Source organism: Mus musculus, chromosome 7, assembly GCF_000001635.26.
Source record: "Mus musculus strain C57BL/6J chromosome 7, GRCm38.p6 C57BL/6J".
Lineage (NCBI taxonomy): Eukaryota > Metazoa > Chordata > Mammalia > Rodentia > Muridae > Mus > Mus musculus.
The window spans coordinates 55,764,589-55,780,677 of NC_000073.6; the positions used below are offsets into that span (position 1 = coordinate 55,764,589).

General features: G+C 45.3%; 1 protein-coding gene and 1 long non-coding RNA gene across 16 annotated transcripts; one reads left to right on the forward strand and one right to left on the reverse strand.

Moving 5' to 3' along the window:
• Positions 1 to 505: 505 nt before the first annotated feature.
• Positions 506 to 4,008, reverse strand: Gm39015. The gene is made up of 3 exons (XR_882090.3): positions 3,935 to 4,008; positions 1,810 to 1,924; positions 506 to 1,535 (listed from the first exon to the last, which is right to left on the reverse strand). It is a non-coding gene; the product is annotated as a predicted gene, 39015 (long non-coding RNA).
• Positions 3,566 to 14,860, forward strand: Siglech (sialic acid binding Ig-like lectin H). Of its 15 annotated transcripts, none has more exons than XM_006540832.4 (7): positions 3,577 to 3,782; positions 3,883 to 4,133; positions 4,299 to 4,577; positions 4,744 to 4,791; positions 7,015 to 7,108; positions 7,895 to 7,994; positions 12,613 to 12,984. In XM_006540832.4, exons 2-7 carry the CDS (start codon positions 3,986 to 3,988, stop codon positions 12,736 to 12,738), a joined length of 795 nt encoding a protein of 264 aa, XP_006540895.2. In that variant the 5' UTR covers positions 3,577 to 3,782; positions 3,883 to 3,985; the 3' UTR covers positions 12,739 to 12,984. The 15 variants fall into 15 exon arrangements, with proteins under 15 accessions (XP_006540894.2, XP_006540895.2, XP_006540893.2 ...); XM_006540830.4 differs by having other exon boundaries at positions 3,975 to 4,133; XM_030242469.1 differs by having other exon boundaries at positions 3,580 to 3,782; positions 3,975 to 4,133; positions 7,914 to 7,994; positions 12,895 to 14,860.
• The last annotated feature ends 1,229 nt before the right edge of the window (positions 14,861 to 16,089 follow it).

Sequence of the window (16,089 nt, forward strand, 5' to 3'; positions counted from 1 at the left end):
GAGGTGGGGGACTGCAACCAACACATAGCCTTTAAAAATAACTTTAAATATTAATGGCTGTCTTAGTTCTGGTTTTATTACTGTGAAGATACACTGACCAAGGCAACTCTTATAAAGAAAAACATTGAATTGGTGCTGGCTTACAGTTTCAGAGGTTTAGTCAGTTATCATAGCAGGAAGCTTAGCAGTGTCCAGGCAGACATGTCCAAGTGTGACACAGACCCACAATCATGGATGGAATCTACTCATCTTACCTTGTTCCTCACCATCCTGAAGCATCTAGACTGATAGAAAAATGGAATGGCCTTGTAAAGACACAGTTACAGTGCCAATTATGTGGCAGCAGACTGGAGAGCTGTGGCAGGATTCTCCAAAAGTGATATAAGCTTTGAATCAGCATCAAGTATATGGTACTGTTTCTCCTCTACTATAGCTTGTAAGTCATTCTGATAAACCCCCTTTTTAGATGGAGAGAGAGAGACAGAGACAGACAGACAGACAGACAGACAGACAGAAAGACAGAAAGACAAACAGACAGAGATTCATTCTGTACACTCTTTTCTCTAGAGAACCATGACTAATACACAGGGGATAGTGGGAGAAAAAAGAAGAGGTAGTAGAAGATAACGGGGAGGGGGGGGCAGATATGAAAAAAAATTCCACTACATTGTACTTAGCTATGGTGTGTTCACAATGGTATGGCTGTGGACACATGATGGATCAGAAGGAAAATGTGATTCTGAAACACTTCACTTTGTAGACTGAACATGAACAAATAAAGTATTTTAAACACCAGAAAACCGAGAATGGCGTTCGGGAAGAGGCTTGCCCGCTTCCTCCTTTAAGGTCCCTCAGAACTCAGAAGCTCCCTCCTCACAAGCCGCTGATAACCCCAGACAGAGTCACACACAGCAGGTGTCTGAAGCATGGATGTTCCCTCTTCACAAGCCGCTGATAGCCCCAGACAGAGTCACACACAGCAGGTTTCCGAAGCACGAATGCTTCCTCTCTTGTGGCTCAAGAGGTTATAAACCAAAAGTTATGCTCCTTGGGTGCCAAGCAGCATGTTTCATGAGTGACTGTCCCTAAATGGATCGTGGGGACTGTCCACCCCTTGCTTCCCCACTTTGTGGAGGCCATTGCCATCCTTATCCCCATGTCACCTCGCCCATTTCTACTTCTGGGGTCACATGGCCTCAGCCCTTAATTAGCATCCCATCTCCCTGTGCTTTTCCCTTAGGGAGACACTGTGATTGGATTTGAAGGCCATAGATAATCCAGGGTGCTCCCCAATGGACAAAATCCTTACTTAGTCACATCTACCAAGACCACTCACAGGTGGAAGGAAACACTTAAAGGTCCCAGGCAATGGGGCCTGGGTTTCTTTGGACTGAGCTACTCTGTGGCCTTTGCCCCAAGATATTTGTCTATCTGAACCAGCCTCCTTCATAATCTTTGTTTTCTTCTTCCTCCTGGGCATGTCCTTGGTCTCCTTGTACATATCAAGAATGCTTAGGATACAGTATCTTGCTGTCCTGAAAAGAAAAGGGCTGTAAAGAGGGTGACACATTACATACTGTGAGAAAACATCTAAAAGTAGGTGAGTGTATCCATGACGTGTTACAGATCCAATAAAACAGCTTATAATCAAAACGAAATAATTCCAAATTCAGAAAACAAGACACTACATATAAAATTTTCAGAGAATAAAATGCAGCATGCTTAGCCCCACCCAGGACATCCACACTACACGCTACCCCGCAAGGCTCAGGAATCATCGAAGAGGGGTGAAAAGAATGTCGGACTCACGTGCAGTGAATGACTACAGGGAAACAGTGTCCTCTGTACACACCAGGCAGCTGCACACATGAACCCAGAGTGGCTGTGATAGCATGTGTAAGACCTGTGCAAACTCAAGCCGGGCCTATTCCCAAAATAGAGAGGAAAGTTAGACATGGAATCCTGCACACTAGTTGAAGAGCTGCTAAAAGTCGGTTTTCTTTAAGAGTGTGGTGCCTGGTAGGTTGGCTACACCCCAGTGGATTCACACTCCCTGGGTTCACAAACCCAAGAGTATATGGGAAACACAAACAGGAATCAATGGGTGTGACTGAAAATGAGAACACAAGGGTGGGTAGATAGTGGAGATATGGTGGATTTGACCAAAATATACAGTATAAAATTCTCAAAGAATTAATAAAAATACTTTTGAGACAGTCTCTCACTATGTAGTCGTGGCTGATTTGGAACTCACAATATAAACTAGACTCATTCAAATCACAGAGCTCTGCCTCCAAGTGCTACCCTTTAAAAGGGTGCACCATCATATCTAACAAATAAGTTTAAGTGTGTGTGTGTGTGTGTGTGTGTGTGTGTGTGCGCGCGCGTGCGCGCAAAACATCAAATTCCATGGCATGAGAGAACATAAGATGTGAAGGAAATAATTCCCAGCTTGTGCTTTACAAATACATCTCATATGCATGCCTCAGTGGCAGGTAGAGACGTGTCCTGGGCCAGCAGCTCTGAAGACAGCAGCACTCGTGTATGGAGAGTTTGAGGTTCCTGCCCAGCAGGCAGCATGGGAGGAGACCAGACACATGTTTCCCTTCCTGCTTCTAACTCTGCAATGCCCACAGCTCACTATGTGTTTCCTGGATAAATGAGTGAGCAAACAGATGCTGGCTTCAGTTCATCAGAGATCTTTCTCCTAAGAGGAGACCTTAGACTAAGAAAAGCTCTTAGACTCATCCCTGGGTCCAGGTCCACCCCAGTGCTGTAGGGAAGTCCCTCAGAACTTGCTCTCTAACCTTCTCGACCCCTTCTTTCCTTCCTTCCTTCCTTCCTTCCTTCCTTCCTTCCTTCCTTCCTTCCTTCCTTCCTTCCTCCAACTTTCCTTTCTTCTTCCCTTCCTTCTTGTGCATATGTGTGTGCATACATTGATGCATTTATATATGCAGTGTTTATGCACAATTGTGGGTATGAGGGCCAGAGATTGACATCATACTCAATGATCATCTGACTCATTAAAATGTTTTTAACATTTATTATTGTATATCTTATGTGTGGAGTGTACATGTGTGCGCCATGTGCATGCCCAGTGCAGGTCAGATTAAGATGCCAAAACTCTTGGAACTGGAGTTATGGATGGCTGCAAGCCACCAAATAGGTGCCGGAAATTGAACCCAGGTCCTCTGTAAGAGCAGTAAGTGTTCTAAACCACTGAGCCATCTCAGCAGTTCCTCCACCTGAGTTTTTGAGACAGGATCTCTCATGGAATGTAGAGACAACCAATTCAGGTAGAGTGGCTGGACACCATGCTCTAGAGATCCTCCTGTCTCTGTCTCCCCAGCCCTGGGGTTACAGATGTGCACTGTCATTACCAGATTTTTATGTACATGCTGTGAATCTGAACTTAGGTCCTCACGTTTGTGCAACAAGCACTTCCCAGTCTGAGCCATCTCCACAGCCTTTATTCTCTGAACCACACCCACACCCCTTTCCCTCTGCCCCATCTCTTTAATGTCTGACTGCTGGGCTTTCACGTGATCTCTGCAGATAGGAGGGAAGACTTGGGCCACCTGCTGTCCCTAGTTCCTCTTCTGTGAGCTGAAGTCTGTTGATTCTCTGCTGCTTTCCCAGTTCCTATCTGTGAGCCCTCCAGTTTGCTTACTCACAGGAGCCCAGGCCATCTGCTGGGATGCTGCTGTCCCGACTGCTGCCCTTGCTCTGGGTGCTTAAGTGGGCATCTGGAAACTGCTTTATTCTCCCTAGAGAGGTCATAGGTACGTATCCGTCACTGACACTGGAGTTACAGTCTGTGACGGTGCAGGAGGGTCTGTGTGTCCTTGTGCCCTGCCACCTCATTGAGTACCCCATGAACAGGTGGTCAGATGCTGCCTTTGGGTACTGGTTCCATGAAGGGGAAAATACACACCCTGACTCTCTGGTGGCTACAAACAAGCCATATCAACTAGTGCAGAAGGAGATGCAGAGCCGATTCCACTTCTCTGGGGACTGCTCCTTGGACATCAGAGATGCACAAAAGGGTGACAACGGTTCTTACTTCTTCAGACTGGAAAAAGGAGGCAAAACATGGAATTTCTGTGAGGAAAGGATCTCTGTGCATGTGACAGGTAAAGTACTTGCTCCATGTTAGTCACAGAAGCCTACAGGGCAGGGCTAGGACCCCAGCCTGAGAGTGACTGGGGATGAAGCAGGGAAGTGGAAGAGTTGAATCAAAACCTGGGCTTCTCAGTAGCTGTCCTTCACCCCCATCCTGATCTTTCTCTCCTTACCAGACCTCACTCACAGCCCCAACATCAGCATCCCACAGACACTGGAGCTTGGTCGTCCTACCAATGTGATGTGCTCTGTGCCCTGGGCTTGTGAACGGGGAACACCCCCCATCTTTTCCTGGATGTCAGCTGCCCTCATATCCCTGGGCCCCACGACCACACTCTCCTCAGTGCTGACCCTCACTCCCAGGCTCCAAGACCATGGAACCAACCTCACCTGTCAGGTGACCTTCCCTGGAGCTGGTGTGACTGTTCAAAAGACTATCCAGCTCAATGTCACCTGTGAGTTCAGCCCAAGGCTGGGGATTCATGGTAGCTGTATCATAGATTATAGTTGGATTGGGGACAGTGGACCCAGACCTCATCCCTTTGCATTCTATGATTTCTGAACAGTTATGAGAAATGTTGCTGAAACCTGAGATGTTAAACTCTTTTTTTTTTCTCCAAGATAATTCACAGAACTCCACAGCCCATGTCTCTGGAAGAGTTGGTCCAGGTAGGGGGAGTTATCTTGGGTTGAACAGGGTCTCTTTAGCCCAGGGCAGGGTCCATCCCTTTTTACCCTGAACATAAAGATCTGCTTCTTAGAAAGCTAAGGACCCTCCTCATTCACAGCACATTCAAAGTTCTCCCCGCACCCCCGTTCTTCCTCAATCCTTTGGGCTTCTGGACTCACTCCTGAGCCATTACAGGGATAGGTCAGCATTCACATAACAGAATCACACTACCTAGACACTTTTAGTCCATTCATGAATCTGCCTGCAGCCTCAGCACTTGAGTCTGTCAACAGCTTTGATCTGAATCCTTGTGCAGGAGACATGGCTATATGGGGAAAACATGCAGAGCAAACAGAGAGCTGTTCACAGAAATTCAGTTGCCTTCTCAGAACAGACCAGTGACTACACCCAGTAACAAGCTTTGGTTTATCCACATGTGGCCTGAGGGAACTCCGGATTCAGTAGCCTACCCGCCATTGTGCCCCATGACTCTGGTACACACTGAGTGGAACTCGTTCTGTGGACAGCTTCTATTCTCTGGCAGCCATTCCATTGATGTTATTTTCGCCAAAAATCAATGTGCAGTAAAGAGTTTTGTATCTGTTTTCACAGGTGTGTGTGTGTGTGTGTGTGTGTGTGTGTGTGTGTGTGTGTGTGTATGTGTGCCTGCCTGCCTGTCTGTCTGTCTGTCTACATGTCTGAATTACTAATTCCCCAATGCAAATTACAGTGGAGTCTGGCGTCTCTCTGATATAGAGAATGGTGAGCAAATGTTTCTTCATGCACGTTGGATAGTAGAACATTCCCAAAAGGAAGCTAGGAGAGTTTGTACTTCCACCAAGGCACTGTGGATGAAACCCTTTCTGTTTTGTTTTAATTTTGGACCTAAGGACTGATCCTAGGATGAGCATTGACCCTTATCCTTGTCCATGCAAATCTTTTGTATCTTTATCAATATCAGGAGATGTTTGGCATCGCCTTGACTTTGATCAGATGTAAAGATGTTATGTACTTTGAACAGATAAAAAGAAAATGTAGGGAGGGAGAGAGCTCAGTGAGCTCAGAGCTTGCCTGAGCTCAATCCCCAGAATCTACATTTCACACACACACACATTTACACACACACACATACACACATTCACACACACACACATTCACACACACACACATACACACATTCTCACACACACACACACATACACACATTCACACACACATTCACACACACACATACACACACACACACATTCACACACACACACAGAAAGAGAGAAAGAAAGGGGGCAGGATATAGTGTCACTTGCTTATAATTTTATAATTCCACTGCTGGGAAGATGAAGAGAGGCTCACTGGTCATTCGATCTAGCTTACCATACTGTTAACTAGATGTTAACAAGGTGAGTTGCAGGGCATTGAGCAACCCTGTCTCAAAAAAAAATTGATAGTTGAGTTTAAAATCCTGTGACTATTATGAGCAGCATTGTTGAGCTCTTTGTAATTTGTTTTATGAGGCAGGGTCTCACTATGTCACCAGGTTGGCCTCAAACTCATGGAGATATACCTGCCTCTATCTCCTGAGGGTTGAGATTAAAGGCATTTGAATTCCTTATAAATTTAATAATTCTTCCCTGGAGGCTGGAGAGATGTTTACTGGTTAAAGCTGCCCTTGGAAATCACCTGGATTCATGTCTCAGCACCCACGTGGTGGCTTGTAGCTGTCTATAACTCCAGTTCTAGGGGATTCAACAGCTTCTTTTGACTTCAAAGGGCACTAGACCCTCAGATATGCACATGCAGACAAGTAAAAATATAAATTTTTAAAAGAGTTCTTTTTGTGTGCTTGACAACAGACTCTTACCACAATATACAAACGTGCTCCCAAATTCTGTAGGTTATTGATATTTTCCATTGCAATTGTTGGTTTTGATGTTTGATGCAGAATCTTACAATGTAACACAGACTGACTTTGAACCCATAATCCTATTGCTTCATCCTTCTGACTAACAGGATCACAGATGACCACCTCTGTGACAGAGGCTCTAATCATGATAGAAAGTGATTTTTCTGATATATTGTTGGACAATGGGATGAGGGAGTCATGGTATGGACAGAGGCAGTCTCAGGTCTGGGGATGAAATTTGGAAGGCCATATCTAAGCACTACTGTGAGAGGGAGGACTCTGGGATTAGGATGTAAGTTCAGCTCCATCTACCTTTCTTCAGGGAAACCAAGACCCCTGGCAGATGTGGTACAGGTAGCCATGGGAGAAGCGGCTATCAAATTCCTGCTTCTTGGGATCTGCTTCTTCTTCCTCAGGTGAGTGTTGCTCCTTGGACGAGAGAAAGGTTTGGGATTCAGGCAGGGAGTTTGTGGGTACTAACAGTTCCTCACTGTGATGGAGCTATCTGTCAAGTCTGGCCACTTGGGGAACGTCAAGACAAAGTTCTCTAGAGAAACAGAACTGATAAAATGTATGTATACACACACACACACACACACACACACACATACACACACACTGGAGTTATTACAGTGGCTTATGGGCTATGGTCTACAGTCCTACTATTTCAACAATGTCTGTCTTCTCACGGAAAGTCCAAGAGCCAAATAACTTGTTCAGTCTACAAGGCTGGATATCTCAGCTGGTCTCCTGGATACATGGAATCTCAAAGAAGTAGACTCTAATACCACTGAAGGGATCAACTTGCCAGAAAGTGTGAGAACAAGCAAGCAAAGAACAAACGTTTCTGTCTTCCATGTCTTTTATATAGGCTGCCACCAGAAGCTGTGGCCCAGATGTAAGGTCTACCTCCCTACCTCAAAATATCTAAATTTACAATAGGCCTTCCCAGCTTAAATGATTCAATCAAGAAAAATCCTTCACAGGAGTACTTCACCATTTGGCTTAATTCCAGATAAAGTCAAAATGACACCTGAGAATCACCATCATAGGAAGAAGGCTGTCTTCCACAGCTAGGAGGTCCTGTGCCCTGTGTATCTCCCCCCCCACCCCCCCCCCGCCAGCCACCCTTACAGTCCATGACAGGAGTTCAGGACAAGAAGAGACTACTACACCTGCTCCCTTTCATGCCCACATTGAAGGCTCTGTCTCCTCACTCAGCAAGAGATCCCATACGAAGAGAGTGGAGAGACCAGCAACACACATGGATCAGGCACACGCTGTCATGGATTAGTCTCTCAGGTGAGTGATATGGGATCCCAGCATTTGATGTGCTTCAGGGCTCTTCCCTGTGGTGGACCCAGTATGGCCTGGCTTAGCATGGCCACTGGCTATCTGCTTACCCTCCTGTGAATCCACATCGCTATTGTGTCCCATGATCTCCTGGATCAGCGGTTCCATTTCTTTCTAGAACTGACTGTGATTCTTTATGGTCAACTCTCTTCACCCTCACCCCATGACCTATACTGACCCCTTTATTCACCCAATCTTGATCATCCCCGAACCTCATCTTCCCATACTCACTGACTCTCCCTTGCATCCTGCCTCTGTAACAGGGCTCCAGATCTTAGGAGGCCTCCAGACCTTAGCACCACTCATTCCATAATGGGAGTACTATTCAGGCCATAAAACTCAGCACATAAACAGTTACACCAGCCAAAATGAAAACAAAGACCTAATCCATCAAAGTCCATAGTTCTGGGAAAATCTTTAAAGATACTAACCTGGTCTTTTGGCTTCTGTAGTCCTGCTTCTGACGAACTGTATTTGTTAACTGAAATATGTCAAACTAAAACCGTGTTTTTGTACTTAAAGGCTCATGCCGAGAAAGGTTTGATTGCTCCATTGGGATGCCACACACCCAGTGCAGTTGCCAGCCAGCTAATATAATTTTTATATTGGATTAATCCAGTGTGTGAACAGTCTTCCCTGGTGGATTCCTCCCAACATTTCTGGAGGTTCCATCAAGATTCCACAGAGACCAGACCCTGAGACACTGGGGGTCTCAGAGCCCTTCAAAACGGGAAAGAGTATGGTAGTCAAAGAGCTGCTTGGGGAACACAGCCTGCGTTCCAGTCCCCAAGACTCCCTTTATCAACTGCTGCCTGCGGTTTCAGAGGGTCTGGCACCTCCATTACAAAATGAAACAAATTAAAAGTCACCTGGTCTGTCACCTCCAGGGGTAAGTCTGGTTAAGGGGCCTTCTGTTTGGACACATAGGACAGGTCAGGCTGTTGATCCAGTGTCCAGATTCCCCAGGTCTGTTCAGGTGTCTGAAGGTGTGCTGGCTACCCCTAGTTGTCCTGTCGCTCTCGCTCTCTCTCTCTCTCTCTCTCTCTCTCTCTCTCTCTCTCTCTCTCTCGTGTGTGTGTGTGTGTGTGTGTGTGTGTGTGTGTGAGAGAGAGAGAGAGAGAGAGAGAGAGAGAGAGAGAGAGAGAGAGCTCTGTATTGACGAGGTCAATACAGTTTCCCTGTATTGACCAGTGGTTCTCTCTGGTTCGAGAATCCCCTGGCTTAAGACCTGTGCCTCGTCCTAGTGGAGACCTTGTCTCTGCCAGGTTGCTCACAGACACTGCCCCCCTCAAAAAATAAAATAAAACCCCTCACCTGTCCATCCTACTCCCAGAGTGAGAGCACTTGCTTGTTTTGTTACTTGACTCTTGCTCAGGGTTGGTCCCTGGGTGGAGGTGAGGAAGGGCTTGGCTTCTCATTGGGAGAGGGAAATCGTTTCCCCGGGTGAGTGCTCCCTCTTCTCTGTGCCTGTTCCAAGCAGCCCCAAGGGAAGGGGAAAGTTTCCCTAGAGTGAGCCCAAAGGAAAGAAAGTTCTATTCCTTTCTCTTTTATGATGTATGTCTCATTTTCAACTAATGAACAGTATAATTGGAAAACTCAAAACCCATCATTTTTTTTAAAAAGTAGAAGAACCATCCCTAGACCAGGCAGGGGGATCGTTGCCATGTGACACAGCAGGGACAGAATGGATTTTCCCTTCTGTCCAACTCTGACCAAGAAGATTTAAACATCCATTGGGTTCTTTATAAAAGGATTAAAGACAGCTGCTAAAAAAGATTTCCTTTGTCACCCAGTTGGTCCCAGATATTAGAAAAAAATTGCAAAAGGTAAAAAGAAAAAAAAAAGAAATATAAACAGGTTCCAATCTCTGGAGGTAGCTCAAAAAGTGTTTAACCACAAAGAACTGAATGGGACAAGACCTTTTGTACAAAGTAAAAGCTATCGTCACCATCTCTGATAATGAGACACAGTTAGACTTACAGATACCCCGCAAAACGTTGGTGTCTTACCCTCTGTCAGAAGAATATCTCTTAACTGGAAGTTCTGCCTCCAAACAAAGTCCAAAATACAGTTGGACTATCTCTCATATTGATGATAAAGGTTTCTGGGGATATGGGTAGAAAACAACTCACTAGGACTAGCCCAACACCAAGTTCCTATAATTGGTCAACTAAGCAGTTTGGCTACCCCAGATTAAAAAATATCCAATGACCCTGGAAACAAAAAGGGAAATTGCAGTACAGATTGCTACACTTGGAGAGACAGGAATCTTTGTGTGCTGCCAATCACCCAGGAATGTGCTTCTCCTGCCTGTGAAGAAAACTGTGACATCTTATTCTCATGAGTCTGAATCTTCTAAAGAAACAGGTCTACACTCTCTCAGACCTGAAAGATGCATTCTTCAGCCTCCCACTGGCAGAGGTGAGCGAACCATGTTTACTTTTAAACAGACAGACCAAGAGGGTGTTACAGCAGGCAACATACTTGATCCAGGTTACTCCAAGACACTAAATGCAGACTTCCTGCCCTTCTGTCGGAGGTTTCCTGGGGGAATAGATTATAAAGGGACCACTGAGGAACTGCTGCAAGAGTTACAGACCTGGGGCTACAGAATTTCAGCTAAGAAAGCTCAACTTTGTACATCATAGGCTACCGGCTGAGGTGAGGCAAAGGGAGCCTGTCTCAGAGTAGGATTGCTGTCATCCTTCAAATACCAACTCAAAAGACAGGTTTGAGAGTTCCCAAGTACTGTTAAGTATTGCTGCCTCTAGATAACAGAATTTGTGGAAATAGCAGGATCTCTATACACCAGCAAAAAGGGGGGACACTAAGTTCATAATCTGAACAGAGACTAAACCAAAACACATCTGAGGCTTTAAAAACAGCTCTGATAGCCGGGCGTGGTAGCCCACGCCTTTAATTCCAGCACTCGGGAGGCAGAGGCAGGTGGATTTCTGAGTTCGAGGCCAGCCTGGTCTACAGAGTGCGTTCCAGGACAGCCAGGGCTATACAGAAAAACCCTGTCTCCGCGGGGGACAGCTCTGATTTTGGCTCCAGCCCTAGCACTTCCAGACATCTCAAAACCTTTTTCATTGGTTTGTCCATGAAACAACAGATACTACAAAAGAGGTTTTAGCGTTAGGACCATGGAAACTTGTTCAAACAATTGGACACTATAGTCACAGGATGGCCCACCTGTCTAAGAGCTGTAGTGGCTACTGTTAGTCTAATGAAAAACAAACAAGTTCACTCTGGGTCAAGATCTTATACTCACAGCATCCCGTGGCACAGCTGAGGCCCTCCTCCTCCGAGGAACACCAGAACACGGCTGTCTAATGCCTGTGTGACCCAGTGCCAGACCCTACTCCTGGCCCACCCTTGAGTCTAGTTTAAGAAACTCACCACCATCCTCCTGCTATCTTCTTGCCTGGTGACAACTCCCAGGGGCTCACCCATGACTGTCACGAGATGAAAGATGAATCCACGTATGTGGGAACTGCAGTTGTTCCTTTAACTTAAACATTTTGGACCCCAGCCAGGTACCAAAGCCCAGAGAGCAGAAGCAATCAATTTGACCCAGGCTCTCAGACAGGAAAAAGGAAAGGACAATTGCTATATTTTAACTACTGTGCATGTCCATGGTATGATATGTGGAGAACAAAGGCTTCTCACCACCGGGGGAAAGATATGAAAAAACAAACAGAAAATCTTGGCCCCTGTAGAGGCTATTCATCTTCCCTTACAATTTGCTATCACGGGCCACTGACCTTGCTATCTGACAAATCACTCTAAGACCAGTGGGGCCTATTGATACTATGATAGCTACCCAGTGCTACTTGAGACTCCGTGGTAAGGAAGAAATGGACAGCTCAAACCCACAAGCTGATGATGAACAACAGACGGACAGACCATTCTCCCAGAAACATCTGCCAGGACTCTGGTAACTGACCTTCACCGGGCTCTGGAATCCACAAAACAGAGTCGCCCGGACCAAGGTTTCTCATACCTAGACAGCATGCCTAGCTCGGGATATTTTATTAGCTCAGGATATCTCAGCCAGATACCAGTTTTGTGCTCAAGTAAATCTAAAACAGATAGCCCTTACCCAGGATGGGGTCCAAATGAGTAACCAACACCCTATCAAACTCTGGGAAATCTGACTTCACGAACATCTGGCCCTCCAGGGGAGGGTGAAAGTACTTGATAGTTTTTTTATAGAAACTATCCATCTTTTCCATGTAGGTAGAACCAGTCTGCACCTGGACTAAAACTGCTCAAAGAATAGCTTAAAAGCTCCTCCAGCAACTGGTTCCCTAACTGGGTCTCCCTCTAGCCAATGGGATTTAACAATGACCTGGCTCTAACAGGCCAAATTTTCCAATTAATAGTTAAAGCTTCAGTAATAAATTGAAATTTTCACTGTACATATAGACCTTAGATTTCTGGACAGGTAGAAAAAAATAACAAGATTTAAAAAAAAAATTTTATTCCAAAACTCTCAAGAGTCCAGCAACTCTACTGACCTTTTTTTGCTTTGCTTTGGGCCTGCTGCACACCATATAAGAAGGGATTTACCCCGTATGAGATTATGTTTGGAAGACCTCCCCTGCTGCTTCCCCGGCTCAGAGACCAGCGCTTGGCAGAACTCTCTACTTCTTTCTCAAGTCACTACAGACATTCCAGTCCTCCATAAAGGCTATTCACTGGGCTATCCAAGCTTGCTTCTAAGTCCACCACCAGTTTCCCCTTGCTTGAGTCTGCAGGTACTCTCTGAGTCAAGCAAGTGGCCAAGGGGACACTGAAACCAACTTGGACAGAATGCTACAAAGTGCTTCTCTTCATTCCTTAGGCTGTGAAGATGGCTGGCATTACACCAGGGATCCACCACTCTCAAGTCAAGAAAGTCATGGATGATGGTGCCAACTGGACTGTCTCCAGACCTATTAAAATGAAATTTTAGTCTTGCTCTTCTACTCTCTGCTCCTCTACATCCTCTTAAGTCTTGTGTTTTATTCTATGGGTATGAATATAGGGTTGTGGCCCCTCCCCCACAGCCCTCAGGCCTGGAACTAGTTAGTAACTGAGAAAGATGGATACAGGGACGGTGTTAACCAGTGTGACTATAAACCACTAACCCATAATCATCTTGATCTCTGCTCACTGATGCCCACTTTAAGTGTTTGGTTGCATTTAAAAAGCAAAGATATGGGAGTTTATCTTTTGAGATAGAAATGCAGTGTTTATCATTCTATTCCTGCACTGAAGCTGGGCCCCTTGGTTACCAGAAACAAGAGAGTTTCCACTGCAAAAATTGGTGTTATGAGACTAAGGCTTCCTGAAATGTCCTTTTAAAAGGTTCTGGCCTTTGGAAAGCCTGGGAAAATCAGACTCTATGCTACAGGAAGGAACAGAATCTATCAGGGGATAGAGTTAATTATTCCCAGGCAAAAATCAGTCAGGATTGCTGGTTATCCTTAGGCACCCAGCACTCAAACTACATAGGATAAGAGCGAACCACACTGTCCTCCCATAGACTGACAAAACTCACTGTGACTGGGGCAGCCCAAATTAACATTAGAGAATTTACAAGAGACTAAAATGTGTCTAATATCCAAAACCTTCAAGCTACACACTTCCTTATTCTGATGCCTGTCCTTCAGCCTTGTGGGCTAACTCATCTGGAAATCAGCAATACTACTGAGACTACTTGATGAACGTGTACTAATGGTTTGACTAAAAGTGCCTCTTCTGATGCTTTCCAAACTAAGTAGACAGATTGATCAGGCCTTGTAGGTATTAAAAGCTTCTGCTTCTGAATTAAAACAACAGTTAAATTCCCTTGCAGAGACATCCTCCAAAGTTGAAGAGGCTTTGACTTAGTTCTCCTGAGATAAAGGAAACTATGTATGGCTTTGAAAGAAACCTGTTATCTCTATGCTAATTATTCAAGAGTATTTAGAAAGAAAAAAAAACCTAACTCAAGTTTGGGAAAACAAAAAAACAAAAACAAAAACCTCAGTACTCTGGAGGCAAAGACAGGAAGGTCTCTGTGAGTTTGAAGCCAGCCTAATCTACAGAGTGAGGTCTAGGACAGCCAGAGCTACACAGAGAAACTCTGTCTCAAAGAAAGAAAGAAAGAAAGAAAGAAAGAAAGAAAGAAAGAAAGAAAGAAAGAAAGAAAGAAAGAGAAAAGAACAAAGAGAAGAAAAAGGAAGAAAGATAGAAAGAATGAGTAAAAACAAAGGAAGGAATGAAAGAAGGAAGGAACACAAAAAGAGACATGACAAAGACCAAAAAAAAAAAAATCACACAATATCAGTATTTGTTCTTTTGGTCACCCTGGCTAGCTACTCTGCTATCTACACTGGCTGAGCCTTTAAGTCACATTCTGATTAGGTTAACATTGGGATCTTGTATCTTAAACTAAAACAGGATAAGTCCACAACTTGACTCATTCACAAAGACCAGTGGGGAAAGCAACAGGGTCCCAGACCTTAGTAGGCCCCAAGACCTTAGCACTCCTGACTCCATGACAGAAGTACCACTCAGGCTATAGAACTCAGCATTTAAACAGTCACACCAGCCAAAATGAAAACAAAGACCTCATTCATCAAAGTCCATAGCTCTGGGAAAGGCTCTAAAGGTACTAACCTAGCTTTTTGGCTTCTGTAGTTCTGCTTCTGGCTAACTGTTCTTGTTAACTGAAGCATGTTAACAGCTCACCCTGAGAAAGGCTCAGTGGTACACGAGCATCCCAAACATCCAGTGTCCCACTGTAGTCACCTGCCGACTAATAAAGATCTTCTGTTGGCTTACACCGGTGTCTAGGCAGTCTTCTCTGGTAGATAACCCACAATGCCTCAATGTCTCCCTAGCACTGGCCTCCAGGATGGACTTGCAGATGCAACTATCACTTCCCTCCTCCACAGTTGTGTTCTTACCATGGATAGAGACTGAAGGACATGGCAGTCTGCACACTGAGCCCTCCCACCCTGCATGATGATCCTACCACACTACTGGTCCTACCGTCCCGCACCAGAAACTGAACATGTATTCGTTCCACTCCTAAATTCCCTTCCATTCCCTTTTTCATCTGTCCTTGTTCTAATCTTCCACTGGTTTAGCCTGTGTGTCCCATTGGGTGATAATGCTTGTGATGCACACAGGGTTGTGCGGAGGAATAACGTCATCCTCTATGTGTAAACCATTAGTGACTAATACCAAGCTCCTACCAGGGACTTGCATTTTTGTAGGGCTGAAGATGCGCCTCCATTTCTATTAGGAAGAAATTGTCAATCTAGTGATCACAACTAGAATGAAAAGAAATAATTTATTAGAACAAATCAGGGGATGTGTATTCAGATAAATCATGCAGAGGAGGGGGTGGTGACTCTGGAAACAGTCTCTTAGTCTGAAGGCATCTAGCGATGTTTCACCCTCAAAGTGAAGAGGAAGGAGATATGGTCTATTGGCAGGAGGGCCAGGGGAGGGGTCCCAGGAAGAGAGTGCATTGGCTTAGGGGTAGAAACAGACTGCCCAGCGGGTCAATTGGGGACCTGTGTCTGATGTCCTGTCATCCAGAGAAAGACATGGTGATTTAGAGGAGAGAATGGCAGGATGCCAAACAAGAGGCCTTGAGAGTAAAGCAGGAATGCAGAATCTTTGAGGAAAACGAAGCTGTGTGGATTTTCACATTAACAGGATTCCATGGCTGCCCTGACTAAACAGGACGGGGCAGATCCTAGAGCTGTGAAGAGAATGGTGTGTTTGTAAGCTTTCCATCACTGTGGAAAAATACCGGAGACAAACAATTCAGAAGGAGAGGTCTAGTCAGAGTCAAGGTTCGAGTTCACACTGCTATTTGGCTCTGCTGCTTTTAGCCTGTGGTGACAGTGGGCATCATGGAGCAAATGCACGCTGAGGGAGGCCTGTTCACCTCACGGCAGCTGGGAGGGAAGCATGAGGCCAGGGGATGCGTCAAGGTGCCAATAACCATTTCAGATGCACAGCTCCAATGTCCTGTCTTCTACAAGGCTCTGCCTCC